We start from the raw sequence: 19,105 nt of genomic DNA, 5'->3' as shown, positions 1-19,105 counted from the left end.
ATTCTGCAGCAAATTAGATGAAAAATATTTGGACACAGACATCATGTCGTTATGCACACAATAATCTCATGGACCTTTGAAGTGGAAGGTACTTTGGCACCGTATAAGCAAAGCATATCACCTCAAAGATATGCAGGTGTGCAAAATTAATCTGCAGTCCGACACTACAGTGTGCCTCATAATTAGATGGTGGCTTTGCACGTAAAACCCAAGAGTTGATTTTGTATGCAAAACATCTGCATTTGTGATTGCCCTGTCTTCTAATGTCTCGCCAGACAAAAATTATTTTCTTACTTTCTATATTTGCAAATCGCAGTGCGATGTATTCATGGTGCGCATGCTGAGCAAACATTATTCAGTTGACACTGGCCCTGAAGCAAGTTTCAGCAAACATTGATTTAATTGATTTTCACGATATGAGCATAAAAAACGCGTACATAATACGTACCAACGTTGGCAGGCATACGCACATGATGTACTTATATTCACATTTATATTTCTTCAAGGCGCAGTGTCCACATTTTATAGAATCCTTCATTTCTACGCAAATAGCTGTTACATCGCTCAAATGATATTTAGTGAAGATGAAGCAACTTTTGAATACGGAAAAAGACGCAGTGAGTATATGTTTCTTAGTACTGGCAGATCCTGGCAAAGCCTATAAAGACGCAGATGTGTCTCGATAACAATTTTTACATCTCAGCACTGCGGTGATACATTTTACGGTAATAAACATAATGCTCAAGGAAACACAATGCTGACTTGAGTGTTTTAGAATGCGATTGATTTGGCAGGTACTTGTAGCAGAACCGCGTAAATGAGGAATGTGCCAAGGGTGCTGCGAGCGAATAGGTTTGGTAGGGAAGCGCCTTCTCGGGCAATTTCAACGTGCTTTCATTGCGAGTGCCACGACCGATTGCGTTCCTATGCTGAAAACAGGCCAGACTCACCGCTTAATTGGCTGCATATAAAACAAGGGGTAGAAATACAGGCAACTTAAGTGTATCGCTCGTCGCGCAATTTGACAGATGCGAACAATTCCAAGAAGTTCCTTTCCTCGACCACTCTTCCGTTCGTTGACGCATGATTCTTTGTTGTGCTTGCAACTGTGCGTTTTGTTGCCAGCTCATTTGGCACGTAGTGTTTTCTGATGATTTAGGCTGTTTCGACGACTGAGGATCGCCAAGTCATAGTGATGCTGAAGTCACTTATGGACGCCATGCGCATTCTACTGAGCAGCATGAAAACCCCGTCGGCACAGAGCGCACTGCAGGTGCTGGACACCTTGAGTCCTGTGCTTGCGGCTCTAGGGTAAAGCCATGGCCCGACAGATGCCGTCGTTTCAAGAGGAAGTCAAGCATGCATCTGTCTTGCAGTGGAACGCCAGAGGGCTTAAGTCACGCATGTCCGACTTTAGACAGTTTGTCTTTACGCACCAGTTCCCCATTATCGTGATTTGCGAGCCCAACCTGTCAGCTCCCATCAGACTGTCCGGGTATGAGTGCTTTATGTCCTCTACCTACGGAGAGTGCAGGAAGGTTGTTGTGTTTATACGCCGTGACTTGACTTATGTAGATCACCCAGTGCCTCCTGACGAAGCAAATCAATACGTTTGCTTAACAGTGAAGAAGAAAAAGCTCACGTTTACAATTGTTGGAGCCTATATATCTCCAGCAAGCCGTCTAGATTGTGAGCGCCTACGGGGAATTTTGACATCGACTCCAGAGCCGTGCGTGCTCACTGGTGACTTTAACGCCCACTATTACCTATGGGGAAGCTCCACAGTTAACTCTAGAGGCAGAACGTTGGTGTCCTTTGCTTCTGAACGGGAATTTTGCTTGTCGAATGATGGTAGCCCCACTTATCTGCGTGGATCAGCGTATAGCAGCTGCTTGGACCTAACCTTCGTGTCACGGTCGCTTTCGAGAAGAGTGCACTGGTTTTCCGATTTAGAAACACGGGGTAGCGACCACATCCCAACCTATTTGAAGATCGAAGGTTTGACTAGTTCCAAGTCTTCCAGAAGCGTCCAGTGCACCGATTGGCCTAAATACAAAATAATAATGGAGGAGTGTTATCGTGACGGCACCTCTTATAACCTACAGGGCGCGATAAAGGATGCCATACAAACAACCACGCATCTGCTTTCGAGGAGTTCTTCCCGCACCGATTTCGACATTGAACTAGCAAAACTTCGAGCCATTCGCCGTCGTGCGGAGCGAAGATATAGACGCACGAAGTCAAATCATGATGTGAGATTGGCTAGACGAACACAAAAGAAAATACAGCGTCACATGAACAAGCTGGCTTCGCGACAATGGGCATCCTTTTGCGTGTCCCTGGATCCGCGAAAACCTTTGTCGCTTATATGGAGGACTGTTCTTGGCCTTCGCACAACCTCTGGTCAGCGCCACCCGTTTAAATCTTTGGCACTTTATCTACAATGTAGAGATATTGACGTCGCTGAATCTTTCTACAGAAAGATTGCTGGCGAGGCAAATTCCGATGGAACGGGTACGGGAACGCTCGACGACCCACTGTTCTCACGCGATCCCCGCATGGAATGCCCTTCTTCTATGGAAGAACTAGAAGCTGCGCTGGCTTTGTGCAGGCGTTCTTCAGCGCCAGGACCTGACGGCATTACATACCGTGCCCTGTGTAACCTAGGAGACCAAGCTCGGAAGGCACTCTTGCTCCTATACAACGACTCCTGGCAGACGAGTACGGTTCCGCAAGAGTGGAAGTCAACTCGCCTCATTCCACTTCTCAAAGCTGGCAAGTCGCCTTTGGACATTTCTTCATACCGTCCGATCGCACTTGCCAGCTGTGTCGGAAAAACAATGGAAAGAATGGTTTTAACACGTCTGGAATGGTACTTAGAGTACTATGAAATCTATCCACAAGCTATGGCCGGATTCAGACGGGGCCGTTCGTCAACAGACAGCGTTGTTGACTTGATAACATTTGTGCAACACCAAAAGGCCTGTAAGCGACTATCTGCTGCTCTGTTTCTAGACGTTAAAGGAGCTTATGATAATGTCACCCATGAAGCCATCCTTAGCACGTTAGAAGCCGTCGGACTTGGTGGTAAGATGTATATGTGGGTGTGCAACTACTTACAGAGGAGACCATTCTACATGCACACAGAAAATGGCCCGACGTCCGAGCATTACGGTAGCAGAGGAGTCCCTCAAGGAGGAGTGCTTAGCCCGACTCTTTTCAATCTCACCCTCAGTGGATTAGTTTACAACCTGCCAAGCACCGTACGACTTTGCATCTATGCGGACGACATCTGCATTTGGGCATCAGGTGTGACACGACTTCAGCTTCGTGCTCGGCTTCAGAAGGCAGCCACAATGACATCTTGCTGCCTTCTTCAACAAGGACTTGAAATTTCATGCGGAAAGTGCGCAATGGTGGCATTCACGAGGAAGCCAATGTCTGGTTACGGCGTATCTATTAACGGACAACTTATACCATACAGCAGAAGCCACAGGTTCTTGGGAGTCGTAATTGACAAAGACCTGTCTTGGACTCCGCACGTCAATTACGTGAAAAAGCGGCTGACTGCTATCTGTCACCTGTTCAGGTTCCTTGCAGGAAAAAGTTGGGGAGTATCTATACACGCTATGTTACAGTTGTACATGGCGTTGTTCGTTGGATTCCTGCGATACAGCCTGCCTGCAATATCCAACACCTGCAAGACTAACCTGCGTACGATTCAGAGTATTCAAGCCCAAGCCCTTAAGATATGTCTTGGCTTACCACGCAGTGCATCAACGGCTGAAACCATCGCCCTAGCGCAGGATTACCCGATCACGACGCACATTGGCGTTGAGACAATGCGTATGCATCTCAGGCATTATGCTAGGACCCCTTCCCACCATTTGGCGAGCCTCACTGCTGCAAGGCCCTGCTCGACATTTAGCGGTATTGTCAGTGCACATCGTGCGTCGTTTACCTCAGGGTACGCACCTGCGGCCAAGCCAGCGTTTCCTCCGTAGTGTTTGAGCCGTCCACAAGTTGAGATAACGATTCCAGGACTACAGAAGAAGACAGATCTACCGGCCCCTGCTCTAAAACAGCTGAGCTTACTTCTTCTGCATGAAAAGTACAGCAACCACGTGCACATCTATACCGACGGATCGACTACGTCGTGCAGTTCTGGTGGTGCCGTGGTTATACCAATACCAACGCGAGGAATGACACTGCGGTTCAAGACATCGCATGTCACGACCTCAACGGCGGCAGAACTAACGGCCCTGCGTCGAGCACTGGAATTCATTGATTCGGAGAGACCCAGAAAATGGGATGTGTTCTGTGATTCAAAACCGGCATTACAGTGCACGCAGTCAGTTCTCCGACACGGATGTCATGACCAATTGACATACGAAGTCGTGAAACTTCACCATGATGTCCAACAAAAAGGCCACGAAGTCGTTTTTCAGTGGGTACCTGGCCACTGTGGAATCAGTAGCAATGAGTCCGCCGATAACGCTGCTCGCACAGCTCATCAAGAAGAGCACAGCATTCCGATTCCGCTTTCGAGGACTGACGCTGCAAGGCAGCTTCGACACCTGGCACGTAGCCTCACAGTGACCGAGTGGAACTCGCAAAACTTACGACTTGCACGACTACATCGACTAAACCCCTCCCTGCAGCTCCGACCTCCACCCGGACTTCCTCGACGTGAAGCTACGCTTCTCTGTCGCCTTTGGTTAGGAGTGGCCTTTGTGAAGGCCACTCCTAACAAAGGTCACTCCAAATTATTTTACTGTGTCCACCTCTGTACGACCTCATGCAATTCTGTCGAGCAGAGCACTCCTTTTTGAGAGCGCTTTTAGCCAAACTTTAATAATACGCAAATGCACATATTTGGAGAGAACCAAGGAAATGTTTTCTTCGCTTAGAGATACTCAGGTTATTTTTGCTTTTGGAATAATTGAATAATGAGTTCCAATTGTCTATTGAGCTGCTCAAATATTAGATGAAAGCGTCAATTGTAGAATATTAGAACGACATCATAAATTCCCGATAAAGCATTTTTTTTCTAAACGCGCGATACATAATGGTGTTTTTCCGGGAACGAAAGAAGCCAGCGAATGCACCAAAGCGCCTCGAACGGCCGGTCGCGCGGCAATCTGGCGTATATTCGCGGGCTGTTGTCATGCTTGGCAAAATATTTTATGTAGCATCTATTGAGCAACGAAAAGCTGTATGGGGAGTTGCTCATGTTACTCAATAATTTTCTCATTGACACTTTTAATGCAATTATTATTATTTTTATTGCGATAAAGACTTGCCCTGAAGGCATAATTCTTGGTGCGTATATGTGTATTATATGTAATTGGGTGGAATGAAAAGACTTATTAATAAGAGTATCTCCAAGTGACCACAAATAAGAATACCTACGTTCTATTCAGCTATGTGGAATTTGAATATTTAAATGAAGTTATATTAGGGGACTTTACGTGCCAAAACCACGATTTGATTATGGGGCACGCCGTGGTGGGAGACTCCGGAAATTTCTACCACCTGGGGTTCTCTGAGGTGCACCTAAATATAAGCACGCGGGTGCTTTCGCATTTCTCGCCCATTCGCATAGTTTTAATGTTTGTCTCAATGTACGCGGGACACCCGGCAGACATGACCGCGGCTGCGGGCGAAATAAAGGTGCGGTACGGCACATATGCGCTATTTCTAATAAAGAAGCACAATGAAGCTATGTCATGCGGACAACTTACGCAGGGCGTGCAGACCCAAAGCCACATTAAATCGTTGTAGTGTCTGGACGAAACAACGGAAGATGTCGCACGTCAAGTCTTCTGTGCTCGCCGTGGTAACTTCGCAGCTGCGAATTGCTCGAGGTTGCGGGTTCAATCCCTATCACGGCAGCCGCATTTCGCCGCGTGCTGAATACATAAACCTTAGTGCACTTACACATAGGTGCACGTTACAGGACACTGGGAGTCAAGATTAAAGCGGCGTTAGCGATTACGGCTTGCTTCGTAATACGATTGTGGTTTTGGTACGTAGAGCCCCATAATTCAATTAAAGTTTAACACCTCCACCGTGATGCGATGTGCCATGTGAGGCAATGATAATGCTCAACCTTCTCAGAGATTATGAACAATGGCGCACAAGATCGCTTCAAGCAAACGCGTCTGCCTGTGTATTCTATGTGCTACGTAGACAGCCGTGGTGCAAGCAAGGTAACATTTAACATCAACTCGAAGCTCTCGTGTTGGACTAAACGCTGAAGAAATTAAACGTTCACCGTCAACATCACAGCTAATTATCGTCAATCAGAGCAAACAGCACAGAAAGCTTCGCTTACATTGATTCCCACAGTGCGGGGCATGCGCATTATTTTTATGTTTCTTTATCTAAATAACAACGTGGGAAGCAGAGATTGGAGCCAACCTGGAGCCTGTCCCAGTGCAGGGCATTCTGGCTTGCGGGATTTCTCTATAGACTGGCATGCCTTGGCAACAAAATGGCGCCTGGAACAAAAAGCGTTCATATTCGTAGCAAAAAAGTTCGCGTGCGCAAAATGACGCCTTTCTGGATGCATTGTCACTTCTGTTGAACAAATGTCGTTGCGGTGCCTAAGCCTCAATTAAAGAGCATCTAAGCTTGGGAGGAACGTTTCTTACCATTGTTCGTAAACTTTATCCGCTGCCTTTCTCTTTTCTAATTGCAATGAACGGGAGTCTGGACTAAAAGGGCAGCAACTAGCACAATAGTATTTTGCATGATAGAATATCCAAGGGTAGAAGATGACGTACTCATCACGTGCACTGCGTAGAATAAAAAAAAATGGCATCTGTTAGCACGTCTTTAGACTTTCCTTTGCAGACGAAGTACGATGTCACTGTGTTCTTGTGACATCGCAGTTTTCCAGCAATTAGTTGGGTGGTTATAGTGTAGTGCTTTTTTCGGGTTGCAAAAGGAGATTAAAGAGTCTTAACTACGGCATTGTCAATTTGGTGAACTCTCCTGAGCTCGGCGTAGTTCGTCCAAATTAAAACTCCATGGAAATCGTACCACTGCATTTACGAGATCAATTCAGGTCAATTCTCTAAATTTCATATAATAGTACATCTAAATCGGACAAAACTGGTATGTTGCACATGAATCTCAAAAAAATATAGTAATATGGAAATACAGCTTTCGCTGAATCCTTCTACACAACATAACAAATTCACATAAGATATAAATTGACACCTCGAATTCGTCTTCTTTTAATGATCAAATGGATTCCTTTTACAAATCTGCGATATCTGTTTTTGAGGCAGAGCTATTTTTGTAAATTCGTGCTTCTATCTTTCTTAAGCATTCAAATTTTTGAAAATTATTATAACAAAATTCAGGTTCTAAATCAAAATTGCGCTTTCAACAGTCACTAGAATTTAACTTTCTATCTCAATTACAATAAATTTCATCAAAATTGGCCTAGGGTTTATCTCAGAAAAATGGTTTTCCATTTTACATATATTTGAATAGGCCGTCTCGGAGTTGGGGCCGAGCTAAAGCTTGCACTTAAGCCCTTTTGCCGATCCCGACCTAATACTGCATCCATGCAACAACTGCATTTTTGTAGGTTTGTGTGAGAGAAACAATTACCATTGTAGCTAATTTGCTGTTTTCTGCAAGCGCCTTGAATTACTCGTGACTGAATTGGTTCTTGATCCTGTATTCGGTGTTCATTATTAAGTCATCCTCGTTCAATCAAGCCTGGTAGTCTATGATTCTGTATGCTTGTTTTTTCATTTATGTCATATTTTAACTGACTAGGCTAATACTTATGGATTGTAACAAAGGAGAGAACCCTGCGCTTCAGCAGCATCGCGCCCAGTAGGAGCTCGCGGTTGCTGTCCTTGCCAGAAAGCTTGTGACTGCTACCCATTCGCCTGCTACTGCTGCAAATAAATCATTAGCAAGCATGAGATGTAAGTGTAGGCTGAAGGGCGGATAGTCAAGCGCTGTCAGCGGAGACCGGTGAACAAGAAAGGGCGTCAGCGTCCCTTTGTTTGCGGCCGAAACTGTAAAGAACGTGGATGTCGTATTCCTGTAGCTTAAGGCCCAACGAGCAAGTCGGCCAGATGGGTCCTTAAGTGTGGATGGCCAACAAAGGGCGCGGTAGTCAGTGACGACATCGAAAGGGTGACCGTACAAATAGGGACGCAATTTCGCAAGGCACCAAATAATGACTAAACACTCTTTCTCTGTAATAGAGCAATTACCCTCGGCCTTTTCCAGTGTTCGGCAAGCGTAGGCGATGACATAGTTATCGAACCCCGCTTTTCGTTGCGCGAGTATGGCGCCGAGTCCCACGCCGCTGGCATCGGTGTGGATCTCGGTGGGTGCTGCAGGATCGAATTGGCCGAGGATGGGTGGCGAGGTTAGCAGGTGGCACAATGTCATGAAGGGGGCCAAGTAGAAAGTTCTTTGTCGCCGCTTAGAAGGACTGTCAGGGGTACACTTACGCAGGCGAAATATCGAATGAAACATCGGAAATACGAGCATAAACGAAGCAAACTTTGAAGCTCCTGTAATTTCTTTGGCTATAAAAAGTCCGTGACAGTGCGGAGCTTCGATGGATCCGGAGGGATGCCGTCTCGTGATATATCACTGCCAAGAATAGTGAGGTTTCAAGCGCCGAAACATTTTTTTAATTGAGTTGAAGACCCGCTTCAGTGAGGCATTTCAGAACGTGCTCGAGACGGCTGAGATGTGTTCGAAAATTACAGGACAGGACAACTACGTAATCCACGTAGCATAGACATGTGTTCCATTTGAGGCCACGTAAAATATTATGCATAATTATCTCAATAGTGGCTGGAGCGTTACACAGGCCGAAAGGCATTACGATGAATTGGTATGAACCGTCAGGTTTAAAACTGCTGTTTTAGGTCGACGAGATGGTGCCAAAGGACTTGCCAGTATACGGAATGTAAATCAAGCGAAGAACTCCGGTCCTTGCAAACAGTTGAGGGCGTCGTCGATACGCGCTAACGGGTAAGCCACCTTGCGCGCTATCTTATTGAGACGTCGGCATACTCGACCGAGAACCGAATAGAGACATATTTTTTTCTTAACGAGAACGAGCAGTTACGCCCAGGGACTGTTTGAAGGATGCACAGCTCCACGCTTGAGCATGTCAGCAGCATGGTTGTCAACAAAACGGCGCTCCTGCCGACTGCCGGTATCTACCTGGTGAAAAGTGGTCGATGCGCAACCCAAACCGGAAGCATGGCTGTCGAAAGAAGCGCGGAACTTCTGGAGAAGAGTTAAACGCTGGCTTTGTCCTGAATATGACGTTTCATCGTCGATGGAGCGCTGCAAAGCGTCGACGGGTGACTCATCAACCGTAGGGTCACAAGTCCGCTAACGTCCGTAAAAGTAGAAGCGGCAGGAGCTTCAAAGATGCAAAAGGTGTCGACAGGTTGAACGAGGTCTCGGCATTCACCATGAAATAAAGGTAAAGGGCATGCCGTAGGATTGTCCACGACATTTTTCGTGACGTCATTGTGAAGAGTAAGGGGAGGAAAGGGCAGCGGAAAACATTTGCGGGTAATGAACACTTCAGAGGGCGTAAAGAGAACAGTACTATCAGATATAGCGGCGTATGTAACAGGCACAAGCAGGGAAGAGCACGGAGGCATGACATTGATTTCGGACACAAACAGTTCATCACTGGAGGAATGGTTTTCGATATTCTGAAGGTCGGCAAACGCACAAAGTTCGAGTTGAGCGTGACAACAGTCAATAACGGCGTTATTATTTGCAAGGAAGGCCCACCCTAAGATAATGTCATGGGAACACAAGGGCCGCACGACGAATTCGAGGTTATGCAATAGTCCATGAATGAAGACTCGAGCAGTAGAGGCAGCGAGAGGCGTAATATTTTGAGCATTAGCGGTTGGAAGGGAGAAGTCAGAGAGAGGTGTCAAAACCTTTCGTAGTGTGCGACAGAGTTCGGCTGTATCTACGGATACGGCGGCCCCGTTATCTAAATGTGCCTGGACGGCGATTCCTTCGACAGACGCTTTAATTATATTGGCTGGAGAGACACGAGGACTTGGGCATTGCTACGTGGACGCACTTCGTGCCTCGGGAAGTGCGGCCATCAGTTTTCCTGCTCGGTGGACGCGATACGGAGCCACATCGGAGGAAGCGAGCGACGACGGGGAGATGGTGAGCGGGGGGTAGAGGCGGTTGGGCGGTCAGGGGAAAAGGAAGAGGTAGGAAGGCTGGAAGGCGAAGAGGAAAATGGAGCGGGGAAAGGTGGCGCTCGCCGGATGTTCTGAAGAGGAAGCATGCAACGACGACAACGGCCCGCCACGTGACCAGCACTACCGCAAGCAAAACATATTGGGCGGTAATCGAAAGTGCGCCACTGGTGGGGGTAAGGTCCAAGTCCTGGTTGAGGATTCGGAAAATGCTGTCGGTCGGATAGCGGCATAGGAGAAAATGGCGTTGGTCGTGAAGCGGCATAGGTGGCGGCAAAAATGTCGGCGGTCGATGCATAGAGTGTGGCAAGGGCGTTTGTGGACGAGATCGGGAAACTGCTTAAGCGCACGTCAGAGGGGCAGTGACTGGTGTCTGCTAACGGGCAGGAGGAATGGCTTGAAAAACTTGCTCTTGAATAAAGACGCGTATTTTAGGTGCTAAAGCGGGTGGTGGTTCCGGGACAAACGACATCAAAGATAGCTGGCGAGCGAGCTCTGCGCGAACAAACTCTAGAATTTTTTGGAACAGTGTACCATGGTTGTCGTCGACTGCAAGGCTTGACAAAGATTCGGCGGACGTAGTTGGACGTCGAGTATGAAGCAGTTACAGGCGCAACTCGTCGTAACTCTGGCACAATTCTATCACTTCGACGACAGTGAGAGGACCCTTCAACAATAACATTTGAAGCTTGTCGTCTTTAATACTTTCCATGATATGTTTGATCTTCTCCTCCTATGACATGGATGCGTTCACCCGTTTCGGAAGATCAACAATATCCTCAATATAGCTGGTAAAATTCTCTCCGACCTCTTGCGATCGTGTATACAAACATTGTTCTGCACGTAGCTTTCACACTGCTGGCCGACCGAAAACCTCGGTAAAGCTAGTCTTGAAGGCCAACTATGAAGTGAGGTCGGCTTCATGGTTTAAAAGCCATAGTTTCGCAACGTCCTGGAGATAGAATGCGACATTTCTCAACTTGGTAACATCGTCGCACTGATTATGGGCACTCGTTCGCTCGTATGAGGAGATCCAATATTCGTCTTTTTCATCTGTGCCAGAGAAGATAGGGGGATCTCGCTGACGGACGGCACCAGCACAAACCCGGTTGGGCGACGTCGTTGGAGAAGTTTGGAGAGTGCATGCCACATCGGGCATGATGGGGGGTATAGTATAGTACGACTCCGGAGTTCCAGGGTGGTCGAAACCAAGCACCTCCACCACTTGCTAAGAGATTTACTAGCAACAGACGCAGGCGAATAGGTACCAGTCACAAGCATTCTGCCAGGGACAGCAACCACGAGCTCAAACCGGTGGCGATGCTGGTGAGGCGCAGGCTGTTCTTCGTTACAGTATATTTTTTTCTGTATTTTAACGTGCTTTTGTGGGATTTGTGAGCGTGAGGCAGCTTGGTCCCTGCTGGTGACTGTATGACTCGTCACTAAATGCTCTTTTCGGATACGGCGTTGCTGAGGTGTCCAGTTTGAAGGCCCTCGCCTTCGCTCAGGGGGTCCAGCACGACAAAGGACCAGTGGCGCAAAGAACAAAAACCGCTTTAATTTACGATATAATGAAACACTCAAAGAATTACCTCAGCCTGTGGCCAATAGCAGAAAAGAAGAAGGCAAAGAAGCAAGCAGCAGAACAGCGAGGCAACACAATATGCAAGCCAAAGGGAGCGACGAAAGAACGGCCGTTACAAACCATCAACCAACACAATCTTTCGGTCGATAACAGAATGCATAACGCGCAGAAAGCAAGCAAGCACCGAGCCAGGCGCGCAGACACAGTCCCAAAAGCGAACAACAAGAATGCTCTTTCACGCGGACATAATGCAAAAACGCTTTTCCCCCCGCTCTGCAGCACGCTCGGAAAGGAACCTAGACGGGCCACGCCCCACCAGCGCCTCCCCAGGCCCGCGCCCCGAAAAAAAGCCCCGAGTGCCGTCTCCGCTGCCTTCTTATCGGGCAGCCGCATTCCCTGCAGTCCCCGCGCGAGTTCTTACGATAACGCGATCGGTGTGCATGCTCCATGCGACGAGTGCCGTTGTGGCGCGCCTTTCAAAGACTTCCCTCGTACGCGCTACAGAGAAGGCCCAAGGGCCCGACACCCCCCCCCCCCCCCCTCCGTACAAGACCGCACACCCGTCTGGGTGTCCAACAACACTAGGTAACAACACTATGTAACAACAGCACCATGCATCGTCCTAGTCAAGTACATCACGGGTGTTGCGAAGAAAAAGGTTCGGGGCACTTGGCACGCGATGGGCTGGAATGGTGTCTGGCGTCATTCGGAGCTCCACGTGATGACTCGAATTGGCATGCGCTCAAGGCGTGCGCTCTTTCAGAGCCAATGCACTTTTCGCCCAACCGACGCCAGCGCACATTGGCCGCCTCGGTGAGAGGCCGACGACGTAGGTGATGTTTCGATGGGCCACCGTGGCAGCCAGGCTGGTCACGCCCGTTGGAGTAGTAGCGTAGCATTCTGCGCAAGGCGAGGATATCCAAGCACAGCATACGTAAAAATGTCGAGATTAACAGATAACGGATGTAGGGCACAGCCGCGTTAACTGCTGAACTCGTATAATGACTGCAGCACGGTTAGCTGTCTGATGGGTGCTCGTAGTACGCTTTGAGGTCGTGCAAGCTTACGGGCCCTATTACTCTCGTGTTTATTACTACGCCGTGTTTTTCCCGCAGGAGGTACACCAAGCTAGAAATATGTTTCGCGACCACGTAAGGGACATCCCATCTAGGCGCGAGGAAAGCAGCAAACCCTTTTGCAGCATCGCTGAGTGGGTGCGTGCGGCGGAGCACTTCGTCGCCGACCGCGAACTCCAGAGGCCGCCTGCCTTTGTTGTATTGGTTCCTATGTTCAAGTCGGGCAAGGTCCAAGTTTTCCCTGACCTCCTTCAGAGTGTGGGCCAGGCGGCTGGAAAGATTTTTTGTGAACGTGGAGTATTTGCAAGTTGGTAATTCAGAGCCGTTGGTGAATGCATGCTCAATAGGAAAACGGAGCTCGCGACCGAGAAGAATAACCGCTGGCGTAAACCCTGTCGACCGGTTTACTGTGGTCCTTGTGGCGAAAGCTATCTCCTGGATACGAACGTCCCAGTCCTTGTGCCGCTTGGTGAAAGCCACCAGCATTTTCTTAAGGTTTCTGCTGACACGCTCCGTGATGTTGGCTTGAGGGTGGTAGCGTGTCGTCCTTTTGTGCTGCACGCCAAGAGCTTTGGAAGTCTCATCGAATATCCTGCCTGTGAAATATGTGGCTTTGTCTGTGATAAGCTGCGCTGGGAAACCGAAACGGGTTATTGCTTCCAACAGCCTATCCCAGATTATCTTAGGATCCAGCTTGCGTAGCGGGTAAAGCTCTACCCACTTGGAGAAATGGTCAGTGACCACTAACAAGTATCGATTCCCTTAAGCTGACCTGGGGTATGGGCCCATAACATCACATGCCACAATTTCCCATGGGTATCGGCTCTCAACTGGTTGCATGAAGCCTGGTGGCTTCCCTCCCCTCGGTTTAACGGTCTGGCAGGTAGGCCTTGTGCGAACGTATCTGAAGACATGCTTTCTCATGTGTGGCCATGTCGCCAAACGACACAACTTCTCAAATGTTTTCTTGCCGTCGCTATGACCGGCGAGAAGGGTTTCATGAAAGTACTCTAGAAAAGGCTTGCGCAGCTTCCTTGGCACAACGAAACGGAATGGGAACTCACCGAAATCGGTATTGGCAGCAGGTATATACCGCAAGAGCAGGCCATCTTCTGCTTGCATGTACCAGTCGTAGCTGCCGCTACCGGCAGGGTTGGCGCCGTCCAGTGCCTTGCGTATCAAGTTGCACTGGTCGTCGCTTAGCTGGGCGTCGAGTAGCTGCTGGCAGGAGAATGGTACTTCTGGACTGGTACTGGAGAATTTAAAGTATGGTACTTATGTCTTCACACGTGGTATTGCTCATTCAAGGCTCCCAAAGCATGTATGTCAAGACCATGTCAAACAGCTGAGAGGCATACTCTTACAGCAGAAAATATACGTATCTCAGGGTGCGCTTGTAGGATTATTTGCCTACGTCAAATACACTCGGTAGCCGGGAATGAAAATTGCTACGCACGTAGAGATAACCACAAAATTTTAAAGCTAGGAACCACCGCACTTGTAATTTCTGATACAAGCTCTCGGTTAGTATTGTTTTTTTACCAGGAGGGGTCAAATTCCAATACCAGCTGCAACACAGAAAGAGAATTAGTACTGAAGACATTTCCTTGATAAAGAGTAGAGTTACTCTAATGCTATACTACCCTCTCCAGCAAAGTCGCAGTGAGAGGACAAGGCGTTAAAAATTACCGACGATTACGTTACTTCCTAATGCGAAATTTGAGCGCAGCAAATAAGCTGTTTCACCTTTTCGATAGATTGAGGCAAAGAAATCGAGCAACACATGTATGCGCTATCACAGAATTTTTTTTTTATTTTTCACACGTATTCCTTTAACAAAGACTCCACTAACAGTTCTTGACAGTCATGAAGGAAGCTTTGTGGTCGGAGAAATAGACTGATGTATGTTCGACTTGGTACACCAATGCTTGATTCTCAAAGACGAGATCTATACAAGTGCCTCGCGAGGTTGTCACAGCCGTGGGACGCGTTACTAGCGAGAGGAACGGGATGTTCTCCCGCATAAGTGTTAGGAAATTGCTGTTTGTCTTTATGTCAAGCCGCCACCGATCTGGCTCTCTGATTGCCACCGCACAGGGCGAACGGCAGCGGCAATTTCGGCTCGGGCGGTGCACATATACAGATCCGCCGCCACCGATCTGGCTCTCTGATTGCCACCGCACAGGGGTTGCATTGGAGGAGGCGCGAAGAAAGGAATTAAGTTCGAGCCGGCGCTTTGACAACCGGAGACTCGCAGGAAGAGGGGGGAGGGGGGCGGCGTGTACACCCAGCGGCAAACGATGGGGGCAGAAGCGCGCGCAGCAAGCGGACAACACGATAAAGGGAGGAGGGAAGAGATAGCAGCGACTGACTGATGCCGCTGACGCCGATAGTGAGTCAACCCCAGCTGCGGAGTTGGTTTCAGGGACAACGAATAACCGGCGCGTCGGCAACTGAAGAGCACCCTATCCGCCACACAAGAACAGGGGGAGGGGGACCCTTTCCTCCTCTTTCTGCATGGCGGCGACGATGTTCTATGCAGTCACGTTATCTTGACTCTCTAGCGGCGTCAGCGGCATCCAGCGGTACCAGTCGGTCGCTGCTAGCGCTGGGGGGATGAAAGGGGGGCGGAGCTGGTTACGAGGCCGACGACGACGACGACGCGAAACCCAGGAACGGACGCCAAAGAGCTGCGCTCTAAAATAAAGCCTCGTATACGTCACATGTCACTATTAAGCTGATAAAACCGCGTTTATAGGCTTATTGCATCCTGTATTTATGGAGTGTTGTGACTGCTGCGCAATAGTGATGAGAATGTTTAAGATTGGGAAGCGGTACCATAAAAGCGTGGTGCCTTTCGATTTGCTGTCATGTGGCGACAACTGCAATAAGCGCCCATTGTATGTGGCCTTCCGCCGAGCAGTTTTGGGACTACAAAGCTGTTAAGAGGAGTTTCTCGACGTGTCTTATGCGGCGGAGAAAGGCATCGCCAAATAGTATGGGGAGCCGCTGTAGCTATCAAATATGAATAAAAGAGCAAGCAGCAAAATAACGTGCCTCAATGCACCGAATTTTCTGAGAAGCATAAATATCAGTTATTGCAAAAGAAAAGGCACCTTGCCTATACTTCGTTGTTATTAGCCAAAAATCTGTAATTCTTACTTCTCGTGGCCCGCTTGGCCTGCTCCGCGTGGAAAGTTGGATAGGCAGCTGGTACAGCTGTGTCGATGAAAGCCAACAACTTGGTCAGCATCAGATTTCAGTCTGAGGGCTGCCAGCAACGCATCCTGCGTGTGAGCACCGAGACGGCCGTATTGTCAGGACGCCGGTGAAAACGCGCAGCTGAACTCCGACATCGGTCATCAACCATCCTTAACTAGTAACACAGCCCTGCGATCCCTTAGGTGGTGCGCTGCCATACGCCGATGTCGGGGGTGCCAGCGAAGAAGGCAGGAACATGTGCCCGATATAACGAAGATTATTGGTACCTTTGATTGAGCCACCCCTGGAGGTTTGCCGGTGAAACGGAAACTACTTCAAACGCAGCGAGGGTTTCACGTTCCGCTACGTGGAAGACCAACGTGTCACACACCGAAACGAAAGTTTGCGGCTAGCGCGCCGTGTGAAAGAGTGGTTGAATTCGAAATTCCGCAAACCACAGCTTGTTCCAGAGGCCAGTTGCTTTTTCTGCAAATGTTTGGAACGTTAACTGAAGAATAATTCCCGTCATGAGAATAATTTTTCGGGAAGTTCGATGAGGCTGTGAACTTCGCTGTCAGCAGTTTGGATTTACTCTGACTTAGGCTGAAGTGCCTTCATAACAGAAATCAAATGAGAGAAACAAAAGTTGCACTATCAAGCGCAGAACCTGTTGCTGTAGAATGATGACTCCCCAACATCTTAGGACGCCACAGCCCCAGTCACAACATTGCCCATGTTTGAAAGCTCCTTTCGTCGGTGGTCCTGGAGAGCGGCAATGAAAAATTACGTCGTCTTCGATGGATGACAAGCTACGGGTTTCCAGCGCCAAAAGCAGCTTTGTTCTAGACACGCCGAGAAATTGCTGCCCTCGTAACGGGCCCTTACAAAATCGCGGCTGAACAGAGTGGCAAGCTCTTGTCGTCTGCTGGCATGCACTGCGAGACGCGATGACAACGTGCTCCACCGTCGATGTCCTGGGTGGCAGCGTGGTGTGCACTCGAGTCGTGCTCCCCCAGTCGAACGTGCATCACTGCATGCGCGCCGCCCAGACTAAGGTGCGGTGGGGCGTGAGCGCACTGAAAACACCACGAATGCCATCAGCCGAAGGTACGAAAGCTCTAAGCATCAATAAAGAGAAATATTTGCAAAATTTTGTGCATAGCTAATAAATTGCGCCAGTAATAGTGCGGGGTTTAACTAATTACGGCTGATGTTCTGCAATAAAGAATAGAGAGAGCTGGAAACATAAGCGAGGGAAAGACAGGCTAGTAAACCGAGGGATTACGCGCGATGGCTGCCGTGTACTGGGGAATGTGGTAAACGAGAAGGGGCCCGAAAGATTAGTAAAACTGGAGGCAAGGATGAGCAATATAGAAGTGTCTGTGCAAGCACTGTCGGACAATCTGAAGGTGCAACAGAGTTATACACATACGCCTAGAATTCCCGAAGGATGTGAAAGTTGGTATATAATATTCACCTGTATTTGAAGTATGCCTTTCTGAGATTAGCATACATCTGCCAAGATATTTATTATCTTTAGAATGCTTCACTCCATAGTTATCCACTGCCGCCGGACATGAGAAGCAAGGTGGTGCTGTTCTGGACATCGGCATAACCAGCCATTTTATAGAACTCGCTATTTTGTCAAATCTGATTGGTCCAGAGCGCTGCTACGGCCTCTCTGATTGGTTCAAACTGACGCTGTAAAATTAATTTACAATATGGCGGAATTCGCCGATATCAGGAATAGAACCCTATGGGTACAAATGAATTCTCACGTCGTCGGCAACGTTGATATTTTGGCGCATTTCAGTCGTTTTGTGTTCCTTGAAAACAATAAATTATGGTTTTTTACGAGCCAAAACCACTTTCTGATTATGAGGCACGCCGTAGTGGAGGACTCTGAAAATTTAGACCACCGGGGGTTCTTTAACGTGCACCTAAATCGAAGTACACTGGTGTTTTCGCATTTTGCCCCAATCGAAATGCGGCCGCAGTGGCCGGGATTCTATCCCGCGACCTCGTGCTCAGCAGCACAACACCATAGTTACTGAGCAACCACGGCGGGTTTTTTCTTCCTTATCTGTCATGGTAGTTATTTACATATTTTAGGCACCGAGCACTTTCACACTTCAAGATTTCTCCGCTCACACCGAGTATGAACCACTTGGATTTGGGTTGATGCTGCGAAACTAGGCCGCCTAGAAAAAAAAGGAAGCCATTCACGTAGTTCGCTTTCGGCAGCTATATTTGAGAAAAGTATGCTCAACAGACGTACGTGCGAAGCTAATGCGAGACTTGCCAATGAATTATATGAGTTTGAGATAGCGCGTAAAGGGGCTACATGTCTCTCGTACATTATTTGTTTTGGGGTATTCAACCCGAGTCTCTTATTTCCCTCTCATACTTCGTAACAACCATAACTCGGCACAAAATAAAGTTGTATACAATTTTTTAATTGCAGCTTTGTACACTTCTTTTTGTTTCAGACTGTGAGTTTTGGGTGATGAAAGAAGACACTACCTCGGCCGATTGGAAGCACATAATGCCGAAGGCAAGATTCTGCAAGCCTGCATTTGATTCGCTTTGTTACAAGAGCACGCAAGTTTATTACCACAGGCTATGCAGGAAGCAATAAAGTTATATAGTGTGTGAAAACATGGTCAACTATTCCTGTAGTTTGATTATTTGAATGTACAAGGGTGAATAGTAATAAAAGTGGAAAATTCCCTACACATATGTTGTTATTTTTTCAAAAATATTTTGCAATATTTTTGTTACACGTTACAATTTTGTGATACAGAAAGCATATGACGAACGACACGACCTAATCATCACATTGGTTGCCTGAATTTTCAGAGAAATCGAGCGTCTGACGGAATGCATCTGGCCTGGGAATATTGCCAATAAAGCATACGGCGCCCACCACAACACAGCATATTCAAATCTTTATTTATCTTTTTTTATTCAAAATACCTCTAAATGGCCGCTTGAAGAGCGTCTTACAT

At 47.9% G+C, this 19,105-nt stretch overlaps 1 protein-coding gene across 5 annotated transcripts in view; it reads left to right on the top strand.

Annotated features, from left to right (window-relative positions):
- Positions 1-18,821, top strand: part of LOC142571127 (uncharacterized) — a 44,544-nt gene extending 25,723 nt beyond the window's left edge. For 3 of the 5 annotated variants that reach the window (XR_012825772.1, XR_012825771.1, XM_075679413.1), the window contains 2 exons: positions 507-617; positions 18,587-18,821. Coding sequence is in view for 3 of the 5 variants with exons in the window: in XM_075679413.1 (XP_075535528.1) it covers positions 507-617; positions 18,587-18,735 (260 nt within the window). In the remaining 2 variants the exon portion in view is untranslated. The remainder of the gene's footprint in view (positions 1-506; positions 618-18,586) is intronic. The other 2 variants (XM_075679415.1, XM_075679414.1) reach the window with 2 other exon arrangements.
- The last annotated feature ends 284 nt before the right edge of the window (positions 18,822-19,105 follow it).

This window comes from Dermacentor variabilis, chromosome 2 (genome assembly GCF_050947875.1).
Source record: "Dermacentor variabilis isolate Ectoservices chromosome 2, ASM5094787v1, whole genome shotgun sequence".
NCBI lineage: Eukaryota > Metazoa > Arthropoda > Arachnida > Ixodida > Ixodidae > Dermacentor > Dermacentor variabilis.
The sequence above is the reverse complement of the archived record's forward strand: the minus strand, read 5'-3'. Positions and strand labels throughout refer to the sequence as shown.